The 19,584-nt window shown below is 41.7% G+C and overlaps 1 protein-coding gene across 2 annotated transcripts in view; it reads right to left on the bottom strand.

Annotated features, from left to right (window-relative positions):
* Positions 1-19,584, bottom strand: part of mindy4b (MINDY family member 4B) — a 44,464-nt gene that overhangs the window by 18,991 nt on the left and 5,889 nt on the right. The window contains exons 2-5 of one of the 2 annotated variants that reach the window (XM_021587272.2): positions 9,090-9,193; positions 8,878-8,905; positions 3,822-4,001; positions 270-389 (exon numbers count right to left, since the gene is read on the bottom strand). In XM_021587272.2, the coding sequence (XP_021442947.2) occupies positions 270-389; positions 3,822-4,001; positions 8,878-8,905; positions 9,090-9,193 (432 nt within the window). Of the gene's footprint in view, positions 1-269; positions 390-3,821; positions 4,002-7,475; positions 8,349-8,877; positions 8,906-9,089; positions 9,194-19,584 lie in introns of those variants that run through there. The other variant, XM_021587273.2, reaches the window with a different exon arrangement.

Here is a 19,584-nt window from a genome sequence, read left to right as displayed (position 1 = left end):
AGGGTTTTTAAAAAACGATTTGGTTCTGTAGGGGCAAGTTTTACTAGTCTATTCAAGTCAATTATCCTTCAATGATCAAAAGTCCACACTGCTACTCTTGACCAAAGTCTCTCCACCCTGTTTCAAAGTTCCCCTCCTTAACACTGGTTGTAATCCCAATAAATCGGTCCTTTCTTCTGAAGTGTGCACTTGTTCGCTTCATATTGAATGAGTGCACACTTCAGGAAGAAGGGGAGATTGAGACACACACACACTGTTTGTTTACTCACTCTTTCGGCCTCCAGGGCATAGGATAGGTTGGAGTAGGGCTCCCTGAATTTGAAGAAGGACTTCTTCCACTCATAGTTGAAGACGTAAAAAGTATTGCCGAACAAAATCTTCCTGAGGTTCTGAAAGACAAAAAAAACGTATCCTCTACCAGAGCTTGACGTCTATTTTATATATTTCTAAACTAAACTCTACCTCTGTAATTCAACTCTAGGTAAATGTCTACTTATTTAGAGAGGCAAAAGGCAAAGGACAGTTTTGGCAAATGTCAGATGGGCTGGTCCATCTTTCGCCCAGTGGGCCTGTCTCAACTGGGGTTTTTGTGCAAAAGTATCATTATTTGGCAAATAATGTGTTAGGGTCAAGGAAGAATGCCCGGCCTTTTTCTGGTCCCTGTCCGTCCATGCAAGATTCACATTCGTTTAGACTAGGGCTGTTATGGTGATCGTATTACCACCACACTGGCTGTCACGAGTCATGACCACAGTCAAATTCCACATGACTGTTTAGTCACGGTAACTAGGCTTCTCCAAGCTCTGATGCTGCTGATGGTCATTAGTAGCCTAAAAAAACGTTATAGACACTCTGGTAGAGCTCCATAGTTCCTCTGTGGAGATGGGAGAACCTTCCAGAAGGACAACCATCTCTGCAGCACTTCTGCCAATCAGGCCTTTATGGTAGAGTGACCAGACGGAAGCCACTCCTCAGTAAAAGGCCCGCTTGGAGTTTGCCAAAAGTCACCTAAAGGACTCAGACCAATGAGAAACTAGATTCTCTGGTCTGATGAAACCAAGATTGAACTCTTTGGCCTGAATGCCATGTATCCGGTCTGGAGGAAACCTGGCACCATCCCTACGGTGAAGCATGGTGGTGGCAGCATCATGCTGTGGGGATGTTTTTCAGCAGCAGTGACTGGGAGACTAGTCAGGATGGAGGGAAAGATGAACGGAGCAAAGTACAGAGAGATCCTTGATGAAAACCTGCTCCAGAGTGCTCAGGACCTCAGACTGAGGCGAAGGTTCACCATAAGCACACAGCCAAGACAACGCAGGAGTGGCTTCGGGGCAATTCTCTGAAATCCTTGAGTGGCCCAGCCGGACTTGAACCCGATCTAACGTCTCTTGAGAGACCTGAAAATAGCTGTGCAGCTACGCTCCCCATCCAACCTGACGGAGCTAGATAGTATCTGCAGAGAAGAATGGGAGAAACTCCCCAAATACAGGTGTGTCAAGCTTGTAGTGTCATACCCAAGAAGGCTGTAATTGCTGCCAATAGTGCTTCAATAAAGTACTGAGTAAAGGGTCTGAATACTTAAAAAAAGAATATATACATTTGCAAAAATGTCTAAAAACCTGTTTTGCTTTGTAGTTATGGGGTATTGATGACGGAACAAAATGTAATACATTTTTTAATAAGGCTGTAATGTAACAAAATGTGGAAAAAGTCAAGGAGTCTGAATACTTTTTTCCCCTTGCCCCTGTTCCGAGACACGTGCATGATAATGGTCCATTGAAAACGAATATCACACATACAGCATATTATTTAGTAGGCTATAGTCTGATCGGTGACAATATTAGGCTATCACTTGTGAATTATGTGTTATCACTTGCGAATGATTCCCAGCTTGTGCAGTAAAGCAAGAAACAGTGCATGCCTTTTGTTGCGACTTTTCCAATCATAGTCACACCTCATGTAGCCTAGCTCATAGGCCTGTATGATTTGATAAGGTTTGTATCAAACTAATGTGGCCAAATAACAGTTTAACTGGCATACGTAGGTAGCGTAGCAGTTTAAAGTTTGGGGAAGATAATTTTCACCATAAAAATGCACCTTTATAATAAAGCATTTGCAGTCACTTTTGAAAACATTTTTTTTTGCATTTTGGTACGTTTCCACTTATAGCCTACTGCCGTGTGTGGATTACTGTGTTTATAATAAGAAGAAATAGACTAACAGTTTTATCAACATTTTAAGCTAAATGTTCTGATCTGTTGCATCAGCCTCATTGCTTTGAAAGGTTTTTTTGAGGCGAGTGGTTGTATTAATTTGTGATCTATCGCATCCCACGACTGTCCCAGAGTATGTTTGGAATATTTTTTTTTTGCGCAGAAGGACAAGTTAAGCAATAGAATAGGTCCATTTTTGTATTATAAGGTATAGTAGTCTAGTGATGTAAATGTGGACAATGCTTCTAACATCTTCAATATGTGCGTTGGAATTCGATAAGAGGGACGCTCACAGTTGCGTCCCTGATTGTCTTCACTTGTAGCCTACTTTGGAGGTGAGATGGCTGTGGGAACGACCCGATCAAGTGACCGTTATTGGCTAATAAGAATTGAAATATCTGAGAGCGCCTTGTGAGTGAGAGGTGCTTCGGAGCAGGCTGCTGGGAGAAGGGAATTAAAATGATTATTTTCAGTCCAAGAGCACAATGGCCACTTTGGCTGTAAAAGGCATGAGCATTTTTTTGATGACACACAAGGGGGATGCGCCGGTAGATTTGAGGCCTGGTGAGAATATTATCAAGTGCTTGTCAAATTGTGAATGAGAAACTGATGAAACTGATGAAGTGTGTGCAGCCTGCACAAGGAGCAGAGTTTATGCCTTTCATGCTGCTTTTTTTCAATTCATCATTAGAATCGCATCATGCAGACATGAATGTATTAAAAATCAAAACACATAGCCCAACGTTTGTATCGCAACTAAAGTTGCATAAATAACTCTAAATTAAGCATATATGAGGACGTGTTTCTTTGTTAACTGCTCAACACCGAATAGCCACGTGTACACTCCCTCGGAAATCGTTTGGAGAAAACATTCTTTCTATTTTATTCAGCTCTGTTTAATTGTATTATTCATACTATAAAATAATGCCACAAAATTCTAATCTAATCTTTTTTGCTAATTGAACTAGTGTAGCCCACAGCCACATGCCAAAGCCATATTAGGCCCTAACATAAGGACAACTCTGAGTATGCTATTCTGTTCTTCTGAAATACACAACATTTTCTTCATATCATAGTGTTTCTTTAGCCCTGTCTAAAATAAATAATGGGTTTATTGTGATGGTGTAGTCTATTACATGGATTTATTACTACTTTTTGGAATGTAGATGTTTCTAAGGTCCGCATCAGTGGCTTGTAAGCTATACGTGGAAACCAGGAGATGCTAAATGTGTTTATGTAAATTAATGATTATTTACAGTGAGACCGGAAGTTATTTGCTTGACAATCACCAGCTGACAAAATGTAATGACCTCCACAGTCCTAGTTTTGACAGATGTCAACAGAGACTGTACAGAAAACAACTACCCAAAAACAGTTTCCAGATAATTTGGCTGTAGTAAAATACCTTGTTAACTTGTTTTCAGATGACCACACTTGCTAACTCAATCCATTGCTTAAGAAGACCATGAATAAATAAGGTATCTGTATTGCTGCTCTTTTGTCTCTGGCACGCACACATACACACTCACACACAGTGAAACACACAAACACAGCAATTGGAAGCAGCAGGTGTCAAGTGACCAGCTCATGTTGCTAGTGCAGACTCACCCCAGCTAACTCGGGTGTGATAGGGAGCCCTCCTAGGCTAGGAGAGACAGTCAGGGCCCGGGGGATAGAGTAGGGCACTGTCGATAGGTTGGTGTTTCCACAAGGCGGCTGTGCTGTGGACGGTGGCCTGCCTGTGCCATCCTCGCTTTCCTCCTCAAGCTTAGTCCTCTCCAGAGGCCTCTGCAGAGAGACGTGACAGAGACCTTCAGAAAGATCCCACCTTATCGTTCACAATGTCCCACATATTCCAACAACACACAATTCCTCTTCTTTGAGAAAGCCCCACATTCTTTAAAAGAGGTTCAGGCTAGGTGTCAATCGGCAGCACCCTATAACAGACTTTTAAAGGTAAATAACAATTGAGCTGACATGCACAGCCTTTACCGTGACTGCGATCTCTGGGAAAATACCTTTCAAAGGGTACATTTTCAGCAGTCTAGTTTGCTGCTCTATAACAATCCTTGAATTGAATCTTGACATTAATCCAATCAACAAGAACCTGCAATATGATAAGGTTACATGAATGAGATGATGGTAAACATATGGTTAAACTCTCTGCCGCTATGTGTCTCTCTGTCTCCATCTCTCAGCTGTCAACACAGTTGCCCTCATGGCTGTTTTGTTTTCCATTCAGTTTGGACACTGTGGCACATATACAGTGCCTTCAGAAAGTATTGACAACCCTTTACTTTTTCCACATTGTGTTGTGTTACAGCCTGAATTTAAAAGAGATGACATTTAGATTTGTTCACTGGCCTACATACAATACTCCATAATGTGAAAGTGGAATTATGTTTTTTGAGATGTTTAAAAAATATATATATTGAAAAGCTGAAGTGCCTTTAGTCAATAGGTATTCAACCTCTTTGTTATGGCAAGCCTAAATAAATTTAAGAATAAAAATGTGCTTAACAAGTCACATAATAATTTGCATGGACTCATTCTATGTGCAAAAATAGTGTTTAACATGATTCTTGAATGACTACCTCAATTACCCCTCATGTACCCCGCACATACAATTATCTATAAAGGTTCCTCTGTCGAGCAGTGAATTTCAAACACAGATTCAACCACAAAGACCAGGGAGGTTTTCCAATGCCTCGCAAAGAAGGGCACCTATTGCTAGATGGGTAAAATTAAAAAAAAGCAGACATTGAATATCCCTTTGAGCATGGTGAAGTTATGAATTACACTTTGGATGGTGTATCAATACACCCAGTCACTACAAAGATACAGGCGTCTTTCCTACCTTAGTTGCCGGAGAGGAAGGAAACCGCTCAGGGATTTCACAATGAAGCCAAAGGTGTCTTTAAAACAGTTAGAGTTTGATGGCTGTGATGGAAAACTGAGGCTGGATCAACAACATTGGAGTTTTACTCCACAACACTAACCTAATTGACAGAGTGAACAGAAGGAAGACTGTACAGCATTCCAAAACATGCATTATTTTTGCTACAAGGCACTAAAGTAATACTGCTAAAAATTTGGCAAGGCAATCACCTTTTCATATTTGGGGCAAATGCAATACAAACCATTACTGAGTACCACTCTCCATATGTTATGGGTATGCTTGTAATCGTTAAGGACTGGATAGTTTTTCAGGATAAAAAAAGAAATGGAGTGGAGCTCAGCACAGGAAAAATCCTAGAAGAAAACCTGGCTCAGTCTGCTTTCTACCAGACACTGGAACATGAATTCACCTTTCAGCAGGACAATAACCTAAAACACAAGGCCAAATCTAAAATGGAGTTGCTTACCAAGAAGACAGTGAATGTTCCTGAGTGGCCGAGTTAAAGTTTTAACTTAAATCTACTTGAAAATCTATGGCAAAACCTGTAAATGTGTAAGGGTGCATGCTGGTGGCAGGGAAGTCAGGCGCAGGAGATCGAACTTGGTATAAAACAGAGCAGTGTAATAAGTGCTAAAAAACTCAGAAAACCAAAATATACAAATAATACAAATGGGTAGAAAAACGTGTCGCACACCAGAACATATCTTGCACAATGCTTACAAACAAACAATCACCGACAAGGACATGAGGGGGAACAGAGGGTTAAATACACAACATGTAATGAATGGGGTTGGAACCAGGTGTGATACAAGACAGGACAAAACCAAAGGAAAATGAAAAGAGGATCAGCGATGGCTAGAAGGTCGGCAACTTCGACCACCGAAAGCCGCCCGAACAAGGAGAGGGACCAACTTCGGCGGAAGTCGTGACAAATGGTTGTCTTGCAATGATCAACAATGATCACACACCTGCGCCTCATGACACTCAACTGGAGTCCATGTTGTCGTAGCTGAATCAGAATTAGTTAGGTAACATAGATAAATAAGATGTTTTATTTACTTTATACTTGTTATTAGAATGTCTTCTTTTGGACTATACTGTTGGCAGTTGCATTTTCCTTTCTTCTCTAGGGAAAAGTCACTTGGGGCCCAGAGAGGGGAGAGGTCAGGCTTGTATTTTACATGTCTGGTAATATGCAGAATAACAGAAAGGGAGAAGTCAGGTTTGAACATTGTCTTCATATTTTAATGTGTCTGTAACTATTCCTAAACCATGTGAAGGGCTCCACCATGTCTGTACTCCAGTCACTCCCTCCTTTTCCCTTTGGGGGGAGGAGTATGGCAGTGTCTGGAACCATTGTATTACCCCTCTGATGTTGCATGAATCTTGACCTAGTATATGACCTAGAGGCCCACTCCCCTCCGTGAGCTTGTCCAGGAGGGGGTGTATTTGAGATGGGAGTATCTAGAATTGACAATTGATATATGCCATTGGATGAGGTAATGTTTTGGTACTATGAAGTACCAAGAACGAGAAGTAGAACCTCGTCTAAGAGACCAAACTGAATGATAATTTATAGCTAATGCTATCTGGCTATGGGATACTCCTCTCTCAAGTAAAATGCCCTTTGTGAAGTTCCTAAGATCTGTGGTTCGTCATGTGAGTTGAGGGGGGTGTATCTTGGCTATAAAAGATACTAAGTATTCTTTTGTAAGCACTCTCAGATAATTATTTTATAGACACTGAATTGATCTGAGAGTCAAAGGGCTATGGTGAAGCTCATGTTATTAAAGATGGACTTTAAAATATAACTCTGACTTGTGTGTTGTTTGTAAACTCTCCTCATTTAGTAATACAGAAAATTACCACAACAATGTCTAAACATGTTTTCACTTTGTCGTTATGGTTTATTGTGTGTTGATGGGTGAGAAAATAAATATTTAATCCATTTTGAATTCAGGCTGTAACACAACATATGGAATACATTTAGGGGTGTGAATACTTTCTGAAGGCATTGAATGACCCAGTTCTATAGCATATCATTGTTTTGTCATGTGACTGGATGGGGCCATACATATACTCTCTAGGAGTCTATACACACTCTCTACATGTAGTTGCCAAAAGGTATGCTGAGAAAGGAATGGAAGCAGAGAAAGAGAAGGACAGACATAGAGACAAATATGTTGTGGAAAAGTTATGCTGGCTCCGGAGGGGACCAGCGCAGAGATAGTGGTGGTCAGGTTTGGAGTCAATTTAATTTAAATTCCGTCAATTCACATCCTGAATGGACTTTATTGCCAATTTGCGTTCTGAACTGAAACTAATTGGCCCCAACACTGCCGGAGGTATTTGTCATCACTCACATCCTGGTTCCTCTTTACCTCCTCTTGAAGGATCTCGATGTAGCCAAGTCTGGAGGGCTGCAGATCCCGGATGGTCTGTAGGAGCTCCTGGTAGTCTGTCATCACGCCACGGGGCCTCGACACCCTTAACCCTAACTACAGCACGACGATACCTATACTATACACACTCTCCACATGAAGTCGCCAAGAGGTGTGGTAGACAGGGAGATATATAGGGGAAATTAAAATAGGGAAAGAGAGGCAGAGAGCGAAGGATACAGAGAGAGATAGATGACAGAGGGAGAGATAGAGTAAGCCTTGCTGGGTGAGCAGTAAACGTATATGCCCCACCCAGTTCTCTCTCTTTCTCTTCTCTCTCTCCTCTCTCCGCTTCTGGTCTTTCCGAGGCAGATCAGGTTCAGTGACGAAAAGCCCTCCCCCACCCCACCCCTCCACACACACTGCACCACGTTGTCTGATTGGATAGGAGTGACATGCGGTTATCTGAGAAGAGCATCTGCATAGGATCAGCTATCACACTGAAAATGTAAGCTTTAGCCTAACTGACTTATGCAAGAAGTGCAGGTGAGATGGGAGATGCAGGTGTGCAAGTGCTTGTGGTCACAATACATGGTTATGGATTCACAAAGAGAATGTCATAAAACTAAGAACCTCTTTTAAATGGATTTATATTTATAAGTAGGCTACTGAGTGTACAAAACATTAAGAACACCTTCCTTTTATTGAGTTGCACACTCCACCCATTTTGCCCCCAGACCAGCCTCAATTCGTTGGGTTATGATCTCTACAAGGTGTCGAAAGCGTTCCACAGGGATGCTGGCCAACATTGACTCCAGTGCTTCCCACAGTTGTGTCATGTTGGCTGTATGTCCTTCGGGTGGTGGACCATTCTTGATACACACGAGAAACTGCCTTGAGTGTGAAAAACACAGCAGTGTTAAAGTTCTTGATGCAAACCAATGTGCCTGGCCCCTACTTCCATACCCTGTTCAAAGGCACTTAAATATGTTGTCTTGCCCATAAAACTTCTGAACGGCACACATACACCATCCATGTCTCAACTGTCTCAAGGCTTAAAAATCCCTATTTAACCTGTCTTCCCCTTTTTCTACACTGACATCAATAAGGGGTCTTAGCTTTAACCTGTAGTCACCTGGTCAGTCTGTCATGAAAAGAGCAGGTGTTCTTAATGTTTTGTACATTCAGTGTATATCTAAAACATTTTTAAACTGTTTTATGTATTTCAATGTATTCAACAAAATCACATTTCTATTCATTGCATTGGTGAGCAATGAATCCATGCCAAGGCATTTTATGGGAATGAAATCCAGATTCAAGAATGACCCAAAGTTCATTTTGGCATTTTCAAGTTATTTAATGTAAAAGAAAACAGTCAACTTACTTTAATGATACAATCTTGTAATTCCAACCTGTAAATAAATATGATCTGATAAGTTTAAAGTAATGTGCATGGTCTTGCTTGAATATATCTTTATGCACTAGATGTGTTAAGGCTATAAAAGAGCACAGACTTTTCATAATTACTGCACAGGCCTATGGAATGACCCAAAGAAAACAATCATTTGAAAGGTGAAATTGACTTCTCCAACTTACCCACGGGAGTTGAAGATGTTTCTCCATTTGTCCAGCTCTGATATTTGTCTGAGGATGTCATCCAGCTCGGTGTTGCGGTTCACAATGTTGGGATCCTCTTCCATCTGCAGTGAGGGACATAATAAAGCAACCAGTTGTGAACCCTGACATGTTGGAGGGAAATATTTAGGAGAATGCTGGCTCTGGTCCAGGGCATTAGTATGAGTTCCTCTATACTGATGGGACCAGAATGCCAGCAGTGAGAAAGGTGTGCAAAGGCCAATTGACCGTGCTCCATCTTGACCCCCTATGGCTTCTGTTATCCTGTCAGTAGCAGTGACGTCATTAGGCCTGGGCTTCTAGGGCTTCAGCCTTTCCTCGTACCCCAAAAAATTCTCATTTTTATTTCCGTCTGATGAGTTTCCATCACTTGCGCTATGCAGTATTACACGTTAATGACAAAAATAAATAATACAACATACTGCGCTAGGCAGTAGCAGACACTACAAGAAGTCCCTGGAGTGACGTGATGCCTGCTGTGATTGGATGAGCATATAGCACAGAGCAAATATGGATATTCGGAACATCTTCCGAAAGCAGTCGCAAAAAAGCGAGCAGGTTGAGCAAGTTGAGGCAGCAGTGTGAAGAGGACATAACCGTCAGAAAGTCAAAGTGCAGCAGAAGCAGCAGAGTTAGCCACAGGCTTGTGCAGGGCAAGCGGTCTTCTGGTCAGGCTCCGGAGATGGGCACATCGCGCGCCACTCCCTAGCATTCTACTCGCCAAAGTCCAGTCTCTTGACAACAAGGTTGATGAAATCCGAGCAAGGGTAGCATTCCAGAGGGACATCAGAGACTGTAACATATATCCTGTGGCTGCATTCATTGTAGCTGGGGATTTTAACAAGGCTAATCTGAAAACAAGACTCCCTAAATTGTATCAGCATATCGATTGCGCAACCAGGGCTGGAAAAACCTTGGATAATTGCTATTCTAACTTCCCCGACACATTTAAGGCCCTGCCCCGCTCTCCTTTCGGAAAAGCTGACCACGACTCCATTTTGTTGATCCCTGCCTACAGACAGAAACTAAAACAAGAAGCTCCCGCGCTGAGGTCTGTTCAACGCTGGTCCGACCAATCTGATTCCACACTCCAAGACTGCTTCCATCACGTGGACTGGGATATGTTTCGTATTGCATCAAACAACAACACTGACGAATACGCTGATTCGGTGAGCGAGTTCATTAGAACGTGCGTTGAAGATGTCGTTCCCATAGCACGAAACATGACCGAATACAAACAGTGTAGCTATTCCCTCCGCAAGGCAATCAAACAAGCTAAGCGTCAGTATAGAGACAAAGTAGAATCTCAATTCAACGGCTCAGACACAAGAGGTATGTGGCAGGGTCTACAGTCAATCACGGATTACAAAAAGAAAACCAGCCCCGTCACGGACCAGGATGTCTTGCTCCCAGGCAGACTAAATAACTTTTTTGCCCGCTTTGAGGACAATACAGTGCCACTGACACGGCCTGCAACCAAAACATGCGGACTCTCCTTCACTGCAGCCGACGTGAGGAAAACATTTAAACGTGTTAACCCTCGCAAGGCTGCAGGCCCAGACGACATCCCTAGCCGCGCCCTCAGAGCATGCGCAGACCAGCTGGCTGGTGTGTTTACGGACATATTCAATCAATCCCTTTCCCAGTCTGTTGTTTCCACATGCTTCAAGAGGGCCACCATTGTTCCTGTTCCCAAGAAAGCTAAGGTAACTGAGCTAAACGACTACCGCCCCGTAGCACTCACTTCCGCCATCATGAAGTGCCTTGAGAGACTAGTCAAGGACCATATCACCTCCACCCTACCTGACACCCTAGACCCACTCCAATTTGCTTACCGCCCAAATAGGACCACAGACGATGCAATCTCAACCACACTGCACACTGCCCTAACCCATCTGGACAAGAGGAATACCTATGTGAGAATGCTGTTCATCGACTACAGCTCGGCATTTAACACCATAGTGCCCTCCAAGCTCGTCATCAAGCTCGAGACCCTGGGTCTCGACCCCGCCCTGTGCAACTGGGTACTGGACTTCCTGATGGGCCGCCCCCAGGTGGTGAGGGTAGGCAACAACATATCCACCCCGCTGATCCTCAACACTGGGGCCCCACAAGGGTGCGTTCTGAGCCCTCTCCTGTACTCCCTGTTCACCCACGACTGCACGTCTCCAACGCAATCATCAAGTTTGCGGACGACACAACAGTGGTAGGCTTGATTACCAACAACGGCGAGACGGCCTACAGGGAGGACGTGAGGGTCAGGAAAATAACCTCACACTCAACGTCAACAAAACTAAGGAGATGATTGTGGACTTCAGGAAACAGCAGAGGGAACACCCCCCTATCCACATCGATGGAACAGTAGTGGAGAGGGTAGTAAGTTTTAAGTTCCTCGGCGTACACATCACAGACAAACTGAATTGGTCCACCCACACAGACAGCATTGTGAAGAAGGCGCAGCAGCGCCTCTTCAACCTCAGGAGGCTGAAGAAATTTGGCTTGTCACCAAAAGCATTCACAAACTTCTACAGATGCACAATCGAGAGCATCCTGGCGGGCTGTATCACCGCCTGGTACGGCAACTGCTCCGCCCACAACCGCAAGGCTCTCCAGAGGGTAGTGAGGTCTGCACAACGCATCACCGGGGGTAAACTACCTGCCCTCCAGGACACCTACACCACCCGATGTCACAGGAAGGTCATAAAGATCATCAAGGACAACAACCACCCGAGCCACTGCCTGTTCACCCCGCTATCATCCAGAAGGCGAGGTCAGTACAGGTGCATCAAAGCTGGGACCGAGAGACTGAAAAACAGCTTCTATCTCAAGGCCATCAGACTGTTAAACAGCCATCACTAACATTGAGTGGCTGCTGCCAACACACTGACTCAACTCCAGCCACTTTAATAATGGGAATTGATGGGAAATGATGTAAAATATATGACTAGCCACTTTAAACAATGCTACCTAATATAACGTTTACATACCCTACATTATTCATCTCATATGTATATGTATATACTGTACTCTATATCATCTACTGCATCTTTATGTAATACATGTATCACTAGCCACTTTAACTGTGCCACTTTGTTTACATACTCATCTCATATGTATATACTGTACTCAATACCATCTACTGTATCTTGCCTATGCCGCTCTGTACCAACACTCATTCATATATCTTTATGTACATATTCTTTATCCCCTTACACTTGTGTGTATAAGGTAGTAGTTTTGGAATTGTTATCTAGATTACTTGTTGGTTATTACTGCATTGTCAGAACTAGAAGCACAAGCATTTCGCTACACGCATTAACATCTGCTAACCATGTGTATGTGACAAATACAATTTGATTTGATTTGATTAGCTAACTAGTTAGTCGACCTCAACATAAAGGTTGGATAATGCTAATAAGCTAGCATTAGCGCTCAGCATCCTTAAGCTTTTGCGTGTCACTCAGAGTTATTTAACCGTATATTCAGTGAATGGGCAAGCTAAGGTTGTTGATGTAAGTCATGATATTAGGAAAGTGTTTATTTCCAACAAGTGTATTTGATTGGTTTAATTTCTGTAGCTAGCTTGACTGGCTAGCCACATCGGTAGCTACTGGCTGGCTAGCTAGCTGAGACCGAAGAGATGATAGAACTTTTTTCCTGTTGACTGAAGCTGAACTACAACATAATATTTAAAGGGTAGGTAGCATAAACATAACCACATGTGGATTTGCATTAGCATACGCTTCAAAAGTCCCAATGCAAAGTTACACCTCACTTTTAATTTTTTTTAGTCATTACATCAAACCGATTAGAATTCTGAAGAATGCCGAAGTCACATCGGAAAATGTTTTTCCTTATTGCCTATAACATAAACTCCAACATAAATAACTTAAAAAGCAACATTTCAAATTAAAACAAATAATTTGCACTCAGGACAACTGGTTTCAATTACATTTTCAGCAAATTTACAAGCAAATACTTTAGGAATTTTTTACAAATCAACTTGCAAGGTTGCTAGCCAACTAGCCTGCTAACGTTGACCCTACTAGCCTACTAACGTTAGCCTTACCAGCCTGCTAACATTACATTAACACTGAATAAGTCATCCAGTTACTATCAACACACACAGTTGAAGTCGTAAATTTACATACACCTTAGCCAAATACATTTAATTTAATCCCAGTACAAATTCCCTGTCTTAGGTCAGTTAGGAAGACCACTTTTTTTTAAGAATGTGAAATGTCAGAATAATAGTAGAGAGAATGATTTATTACAGCTTTTATTTATTTCATCACATTCCCAGTGGGTCATAAGTTTACATACACTCAATTAGTATTTGGTAGCATTGCCTTTAAATTGTTTAACTTGGGTCAAACGTTTCGGGAAGCCTTCCACAAGCTTCCCACAAGCTTCCCACAATAAGTTGGGTGAAATTTGGCCCATTCCTCCTGACAGCGCTGGTGTAACTGAGTCAGGTTTGTAGGCCTCCTTGCTCGCACAAGCTTTTTCAGTTCTGCCAACAAATGTTCTATAGGATTTAGGTCAGGGCTTTGTGATGGCCACTCCAATACCTTGACTTTGTTGTCCTTACGTCATTTTGCCACAACTTTGGAAGTATGCTTGGGGTCATTGTCCATTTGAAAGACCAAGCATTGTCCATTTGCGACCAACCTTTAACTTCCTGACTGATGTCTTGAGATGTTGCTTCAATATATACACATAATTTTTCCCCTCCTCATGATGCCATCTATTTTGTGAAGTGCACCAGTCCCTCGTGCAGCAAAGCACCCCCACAACATGATGCTGCCATCCCCATGCTTCACGGTTGGGAGGGTGTTCTTCGGCTTGCAAGCATCACCATTTCTCCTCCAAACATAATGGTGGTCATTATGGCCAAACAGTTATATTTTTGTTTCATCAGACCAGAGGACATTTCTCCAAAAAGTACCATCTTTGTCCTAATGTGCAGTTGCAAATCGTAGTCTGGCGGCCTCTCAGGTTATGTCGATATAGGACACGTTTTACTGTGGATATTGATATTTTTGTATCTGTTTCCTCCAGCATCTTCACCAGGTCCTTTGCTGTTGTTCCTGGATTGATTTGCACTTTTCACACCAAAGAACATTCATCTCCAGGAGACAGACCGCGTCTCCTTCCTGAGCTGTATGACGGCAGGTACACCTCCAATTGACTCAAATGATGTCAATTAACCTATCAGAAGATTCTAAAGCCATGACATCATTTTATGGAATTTTTCAAGCTGTTTAAAGGCACAGTCAACTTAGTGTATGTAAACTTCTGACCCACTGGAATTGTGATACAGTGAATTATAAGTGAAAGAATCTGTCTGTAAACAATTGTTGGAAAAATTACTTGTGTCATGAACAAAGTAGATGTCCTAACCGACTTGCCAAAACTATAGTTTGTTAACAAGAAATTTGTGGATTGGTTGAAAAACAAGTTTTAATGACTCCAATCTAACTGTAGCTTAGATAACGACTTCTAACTAAACATAAAAAAAAGTTGGCTATGGTGACTTCGGAAAGTGTTCAGACCCCTTGACTGTTCAGACCCCTTGACTTTTTTGGAATAAAAGAAACTCCCCAAATACAGATGTGCCAAGCTTGTCATGCCCAAGAAGACTTGAGGCTGTAATCGTGTACTGTGTAAAAGGTCTGAATACTTATGTCAATATATATCTTTAATAAATGTGCAAAATGTCAAAAAATAGTTTTTGCTTTGTCATTATGAGGTATTGTGTGCAGATTGATGAGGGGAAAAAAGCGATTTTAATAATTTTAGAGGCTGTGACGTAACAAAATGTGACCCGATTCAGGAACTAGGCATATGTCGCAAGTCACGACTTCACAGGAGAGCCATTTGAACGTAATTTAAAAAAAAATCAAAATGTGTTTTTTTGGCAGAAATGCCTTCTCGAACATGTGAACATTCATGTGCCTTAATAACAAACTTGTATGCCATCTGTAAATACGAATACAATTGTATAATTACAAGCCTTGATGGTTAAGCCACAGAAGAAGTAGAAACCTTCCCACTAGCTGTCACGCCCTGGCCATAGAGAGGCTTTTATTCTCTATTTTGGTTAGGCCAGGGTGTGACTAGGGTGGGCATTCTATGTTCCTTTTTCTATGTTTTTGTATTTCTTCGTTTTTGGCCGGGTATGGTTCTCAATCAGGGACAGCTGTCTATCGTTGTCTCTGATTGAGAACCATACTTAGATAGCTAGCTAGCTAATGTTAGCTGGCTGGCTCCTTAGCAGACGTTATTATTTGTTCCCCCGAGCCGTTTTCTTTTCTAGTTAGAGTCTATTGTTAGCTAGTTAACATTGAACTTGGTTGTTTGGCTCCCAGCACTGTGGCATTGTTGGCACTTTGTTCATTGTTGCTTAACTAGCTAACGTTAGCTGGCTGGGTCGTTAGCTAATGTTACGTGAGATGTGTACAACACCCGTTGAATATGGCCGGTGTCAGTAAACTTCTGCAAAAAAGCGTACTAATTGTTGCCAGCAGAGCTGGTTGGGCTGTTTTTGTGTAATCCAGAGGTAAACAAATCATCGGCCAGAGCGCCAAGTGTGCGCTCCGAGAGCATAACGAGATCGGTGGGACTAAAGCTTGAGAGGGTGTGAATGACGCTGAATGTAGACAAAGAAGAGCTCTTCACTAGATACTAAAACATTCAAAGGCGATTTACTTTCCCATTGTTCCTCAAATGCAGTGTATGATATACCATTTTGTAGCTCTGAATCTCTACTTCTTGCTACATAAATCAATCCAGGTGGCGAGTCACAAGTGTGGAAAAAGTCAAGGGTTCTGAATACACTGTATATGCAGTAGAGGTCTTTACGGGTCCACCCGAATCCGATTACCTGGGGCCAAACCCGGGACCTGCAATTCTGTAGTTGACCCTCGGATCTGGGTCGGATCTGATTTGATTGTCACGGGTATGTGTAATAACATTATAAACCCGACTGCAGCAGGAGGGAGGGAGAGAGAACATTGTCAATTTTGTTTTATTTAACCTTTATTTAACCAGGAATTATTTAACCATGCTTTTGTCACTTCTAGATTAGCCTACTGCAATGCTCTCCTTTCCGGCTACCCGGACAAAGCATAAAATAAACATCAGTTAGTGCTAAACACGGCTGCTAGAATCTTGACTAGAACCAAAACATTTGATCATATTACAGTTAAGGCTAGGGCTGATTTCAAGGCTGTACTGATAACCTACAAAGCATTAAATGGGCTTGCACCTATCTATCTTTCCGATTTGGTACTGCCGTACATACTTGCACCATCAGCCACATACACACACCACAAGGCATGGCGCTTACTGCTAGCTCCTTTGTTCCTCTCTCCCCCGGTGCATGCATTAACAGCTTCAGTTAATAACGTAGTTAAAATATATATTTTCTGCTGCTTCTCTTGGATCGGATCAGACTGGGTCTGAACCTGACCGGGTCTATACGGGGCCTTTGCCTGATTGTCCTCGGGTCTACATATTTTAACATTTTATTTATTTGGGTAGGGTCCTGGGAGGAAATTGGAACGGACCCGAGAAGACCTTTAATATGCAGCTATATTAGCCAGCCAGCTAATGTTAGCTATTTAGCCAACTAACGTTAGGAGCTATTAGCCTAGCCAACCTTGCCAACCAGCACGGTTATGGTTGGCATGCAAGAGCCCTAATACTGGAGACCAGTTTGAACACAACACAACTAAAAGATAACCACAGATCAAAAGAGCAGAAACTTACAGATTAATGGCTCGGTTACCATCAGGGTAAGTGTCAGGGAAAATCGAATAGCTATGGTGAGAAAAATCCATAATAGATGTCAGTCAGCTAGCGTGCTAGCATTAAGCTAAGGTGTAAAAGTAACAAAACTCCCGTAGCCTACATCACAGAGAACATGCCGAGAAATTGACAAAACAAAAAGGAAAATAGACGAGGTACCACCATTACACAATTAGAGCAAGCAGGTGTGATTTCTTTGTTTGTTTTAAGCAGGTGTGAGTTTTTATTTTGTTTTGAGCCCACGGCAAGAAGGCAACAGAGCCTGCAGTGCTAATGGGTTCCCATTAGATAACACAGCCATGAAGTCCATGAAGAGCATGACGTGTGGCTAACTTTAGGCAGTTTGAGCTAGCTACCGAGCTAGCATACGAACTCGATAGCACAGAGCAGGTCCGGCACATGACCTTGAAAAATAGTGCATTAGGGGTAGTTCCGAAGACATCCGGATATAAGTTAATAAATATGTTAAAAAAAAAACACAAAAAAACAGTAACTATGTTTGTTGTTATAGGTAACCAGATCGTGATATTTCTAAATCTTTGCCAACACATTGTGTTGTTTTTTTGTTGAGTAAAAACTCATGCTTCCTACCCTTTTTTAAAATGAGCAATGCAGAACTGACAAAACAAAATTAATCATAGAGGTCTTATAACCTAATCCATTCTAAAGGTAAACATACGTGGCAAATGTCTGTTATTGTCACGTCCTGACCTTAGTTCCTTTTTTATGTCTCTATTTTAGTTTGGTCAGGGCGTGAGTTGGGGTGGGCATTCTATGTTTTGTGTTCTATGCTTTCTATTTCTATGTGTTTGGCCTGGTATGGTTCCCAATCAGAGGCAGCTGGCAATCGTTGTCTCTGATTGAGAACCATACTTAGGCATCCTGTTCTCCCACTATGGGTTGTGGGTAGTTATTTTCTGTATAGTGTTTTTGTTGCACCTTACAGAACTGTTCTTTTGTCGGTTTATTGTTTTTGTTCCATATTCACTTTATTAAAAGTATTATGAATACCTACCATGCTGAACTTTGGTCCTCTTCTCCTTCTCCCGACGACAATCGTTACAGTTATTTCCATATAGGTTATGTAACTATTCGTTTAAAAAAACGACCCACTATTGAATTGGTGAAATTATTTAATTGAGATTTTATTTTATTACTCTTTTTATTCACATAGCTACTTACTTGTCTATTGTTCTTGCATTGTCGAGAGGTTAACCTGCAAGTAAGTGTTTAATTGCACTGTGTACTCCATGTATATCATATTGGGATGGAAATGTTATACATGGGCTTTTCTTATAACTAATTTCTGTGTTCTATTCATGTGATGTTCTAATAACCAATTCCTGTGTTTATGCAAGGGTCTGATTGAACTAATCCTTGGCAGTACACCCAGACCTTGTTTTGAGTACGAAAGACATCTCAGTTTAGAGAGAAGAAACCTTGTGAGGTATTGGTCTGTCTGTCACATGTTATAAACCAGTATTGGTCGGTTACATGAATGAAACACAATGGTAATGATGAATGATTTATACTAAATCATGCAAAAACATGCAAAAACATTGTCTGTGTATTGCCTTATATAAGACAACTGCTGGGACTGCCCCAGTAGAGCTTCTGATTGACATGTGTACTATGGTGCATGGTGTTGGTTGGAACCTCTCCAGTGAGCTGATAATAAAGGATGATTCATTTAAGATTGACTTAGAGCGTCCCCGTATAATAATTTCCACAACAATTTGGCGTCAACAAACAGGATCAGTGATTCCACCTGTGGAGCATCCCAGTGAAGGTCTGCATGGGAGACACCGGTGCAGCATTCCTTAGTGGGAAAGTGTAAGGGAAATTCCCATCTGACCAAAGACTACGTGGAACCGCCCAGAACAGACTTTAACTGAGAGCTGCCTGGGGGAAGATACCTGATATACGAACTTCTGAGGGACATATCTTCTGAATTTCAGTAAGTCAATTTAAACGACAAAAAAATGAAAGCATGTAACACATAAAAAGGTACCCATAAGTCTTATAGAGAGAAGACTATTCACTAGTTTTAAGAGAAGACTAGAGCGAGGGCATAATGGTACCATGGAAAGCCCCACTGACAGCTGTCTTTAGGCATTTCGAAGAAATGTCTATGTGGTCTGCAGTATTTTTTCATACGGGGTGTTATGTATATGTGTAGAAAGTAGCAACAAGAGAATCGTTGATGATGCACATAGGGTAATAAGCAGATTACAGAGATTGTTTGGGAATAGTACTAAATGAATGTGGATGTGAAAGTTGTGTGAATATGGAGAGGATATGAACTGAGTTTTCAAGTTCTGTGTGAGCTGATTTTTCCAGTTCTATGTGAGCTGATCTACAACGTTATCTACCTTATCTACAGGTAGAGGATAACATGTCTCAAAAATCTCCTTTGAGATAACATGTCTCAGAGGATGTCTCGAATTACATGTCTCGTTAGTGATGAGGATAACATATCTCTGAGGGTAACATGACTCATTTTTTGTGATTGCATGAGGATAACATGTCTCATCGGTGGAGTTTGATGTATTATGTATGTGGAGTTATGAAAGAAGTGAGTACTATTCCAAATACGCTGTTAAATAGACCAACTAGTCTAGATATCTAAATACCTGTATGAATA

Source organism: Oncorhynchus mykiss, chromosome 27 (assembly GCF_013265735.2).
Source record: "Oncorhynchus mykiss isolate Arlee chromosome 27, USDA_OmykA_1.1, whole genome shotgun sequence".
In the NCBI taxonomy this organism is placed as follows: Eukaryota; Metazoa; Chordata; class Actinopteri; order Salmoniformes; family Salmonidae; genus Oncorhynchus; species Oncorhynchus mykiss.
Note: the sequence above shows the minus strand (reverse complement) of the source record. Positions and strands in the feature narration are given on the sequence as shown.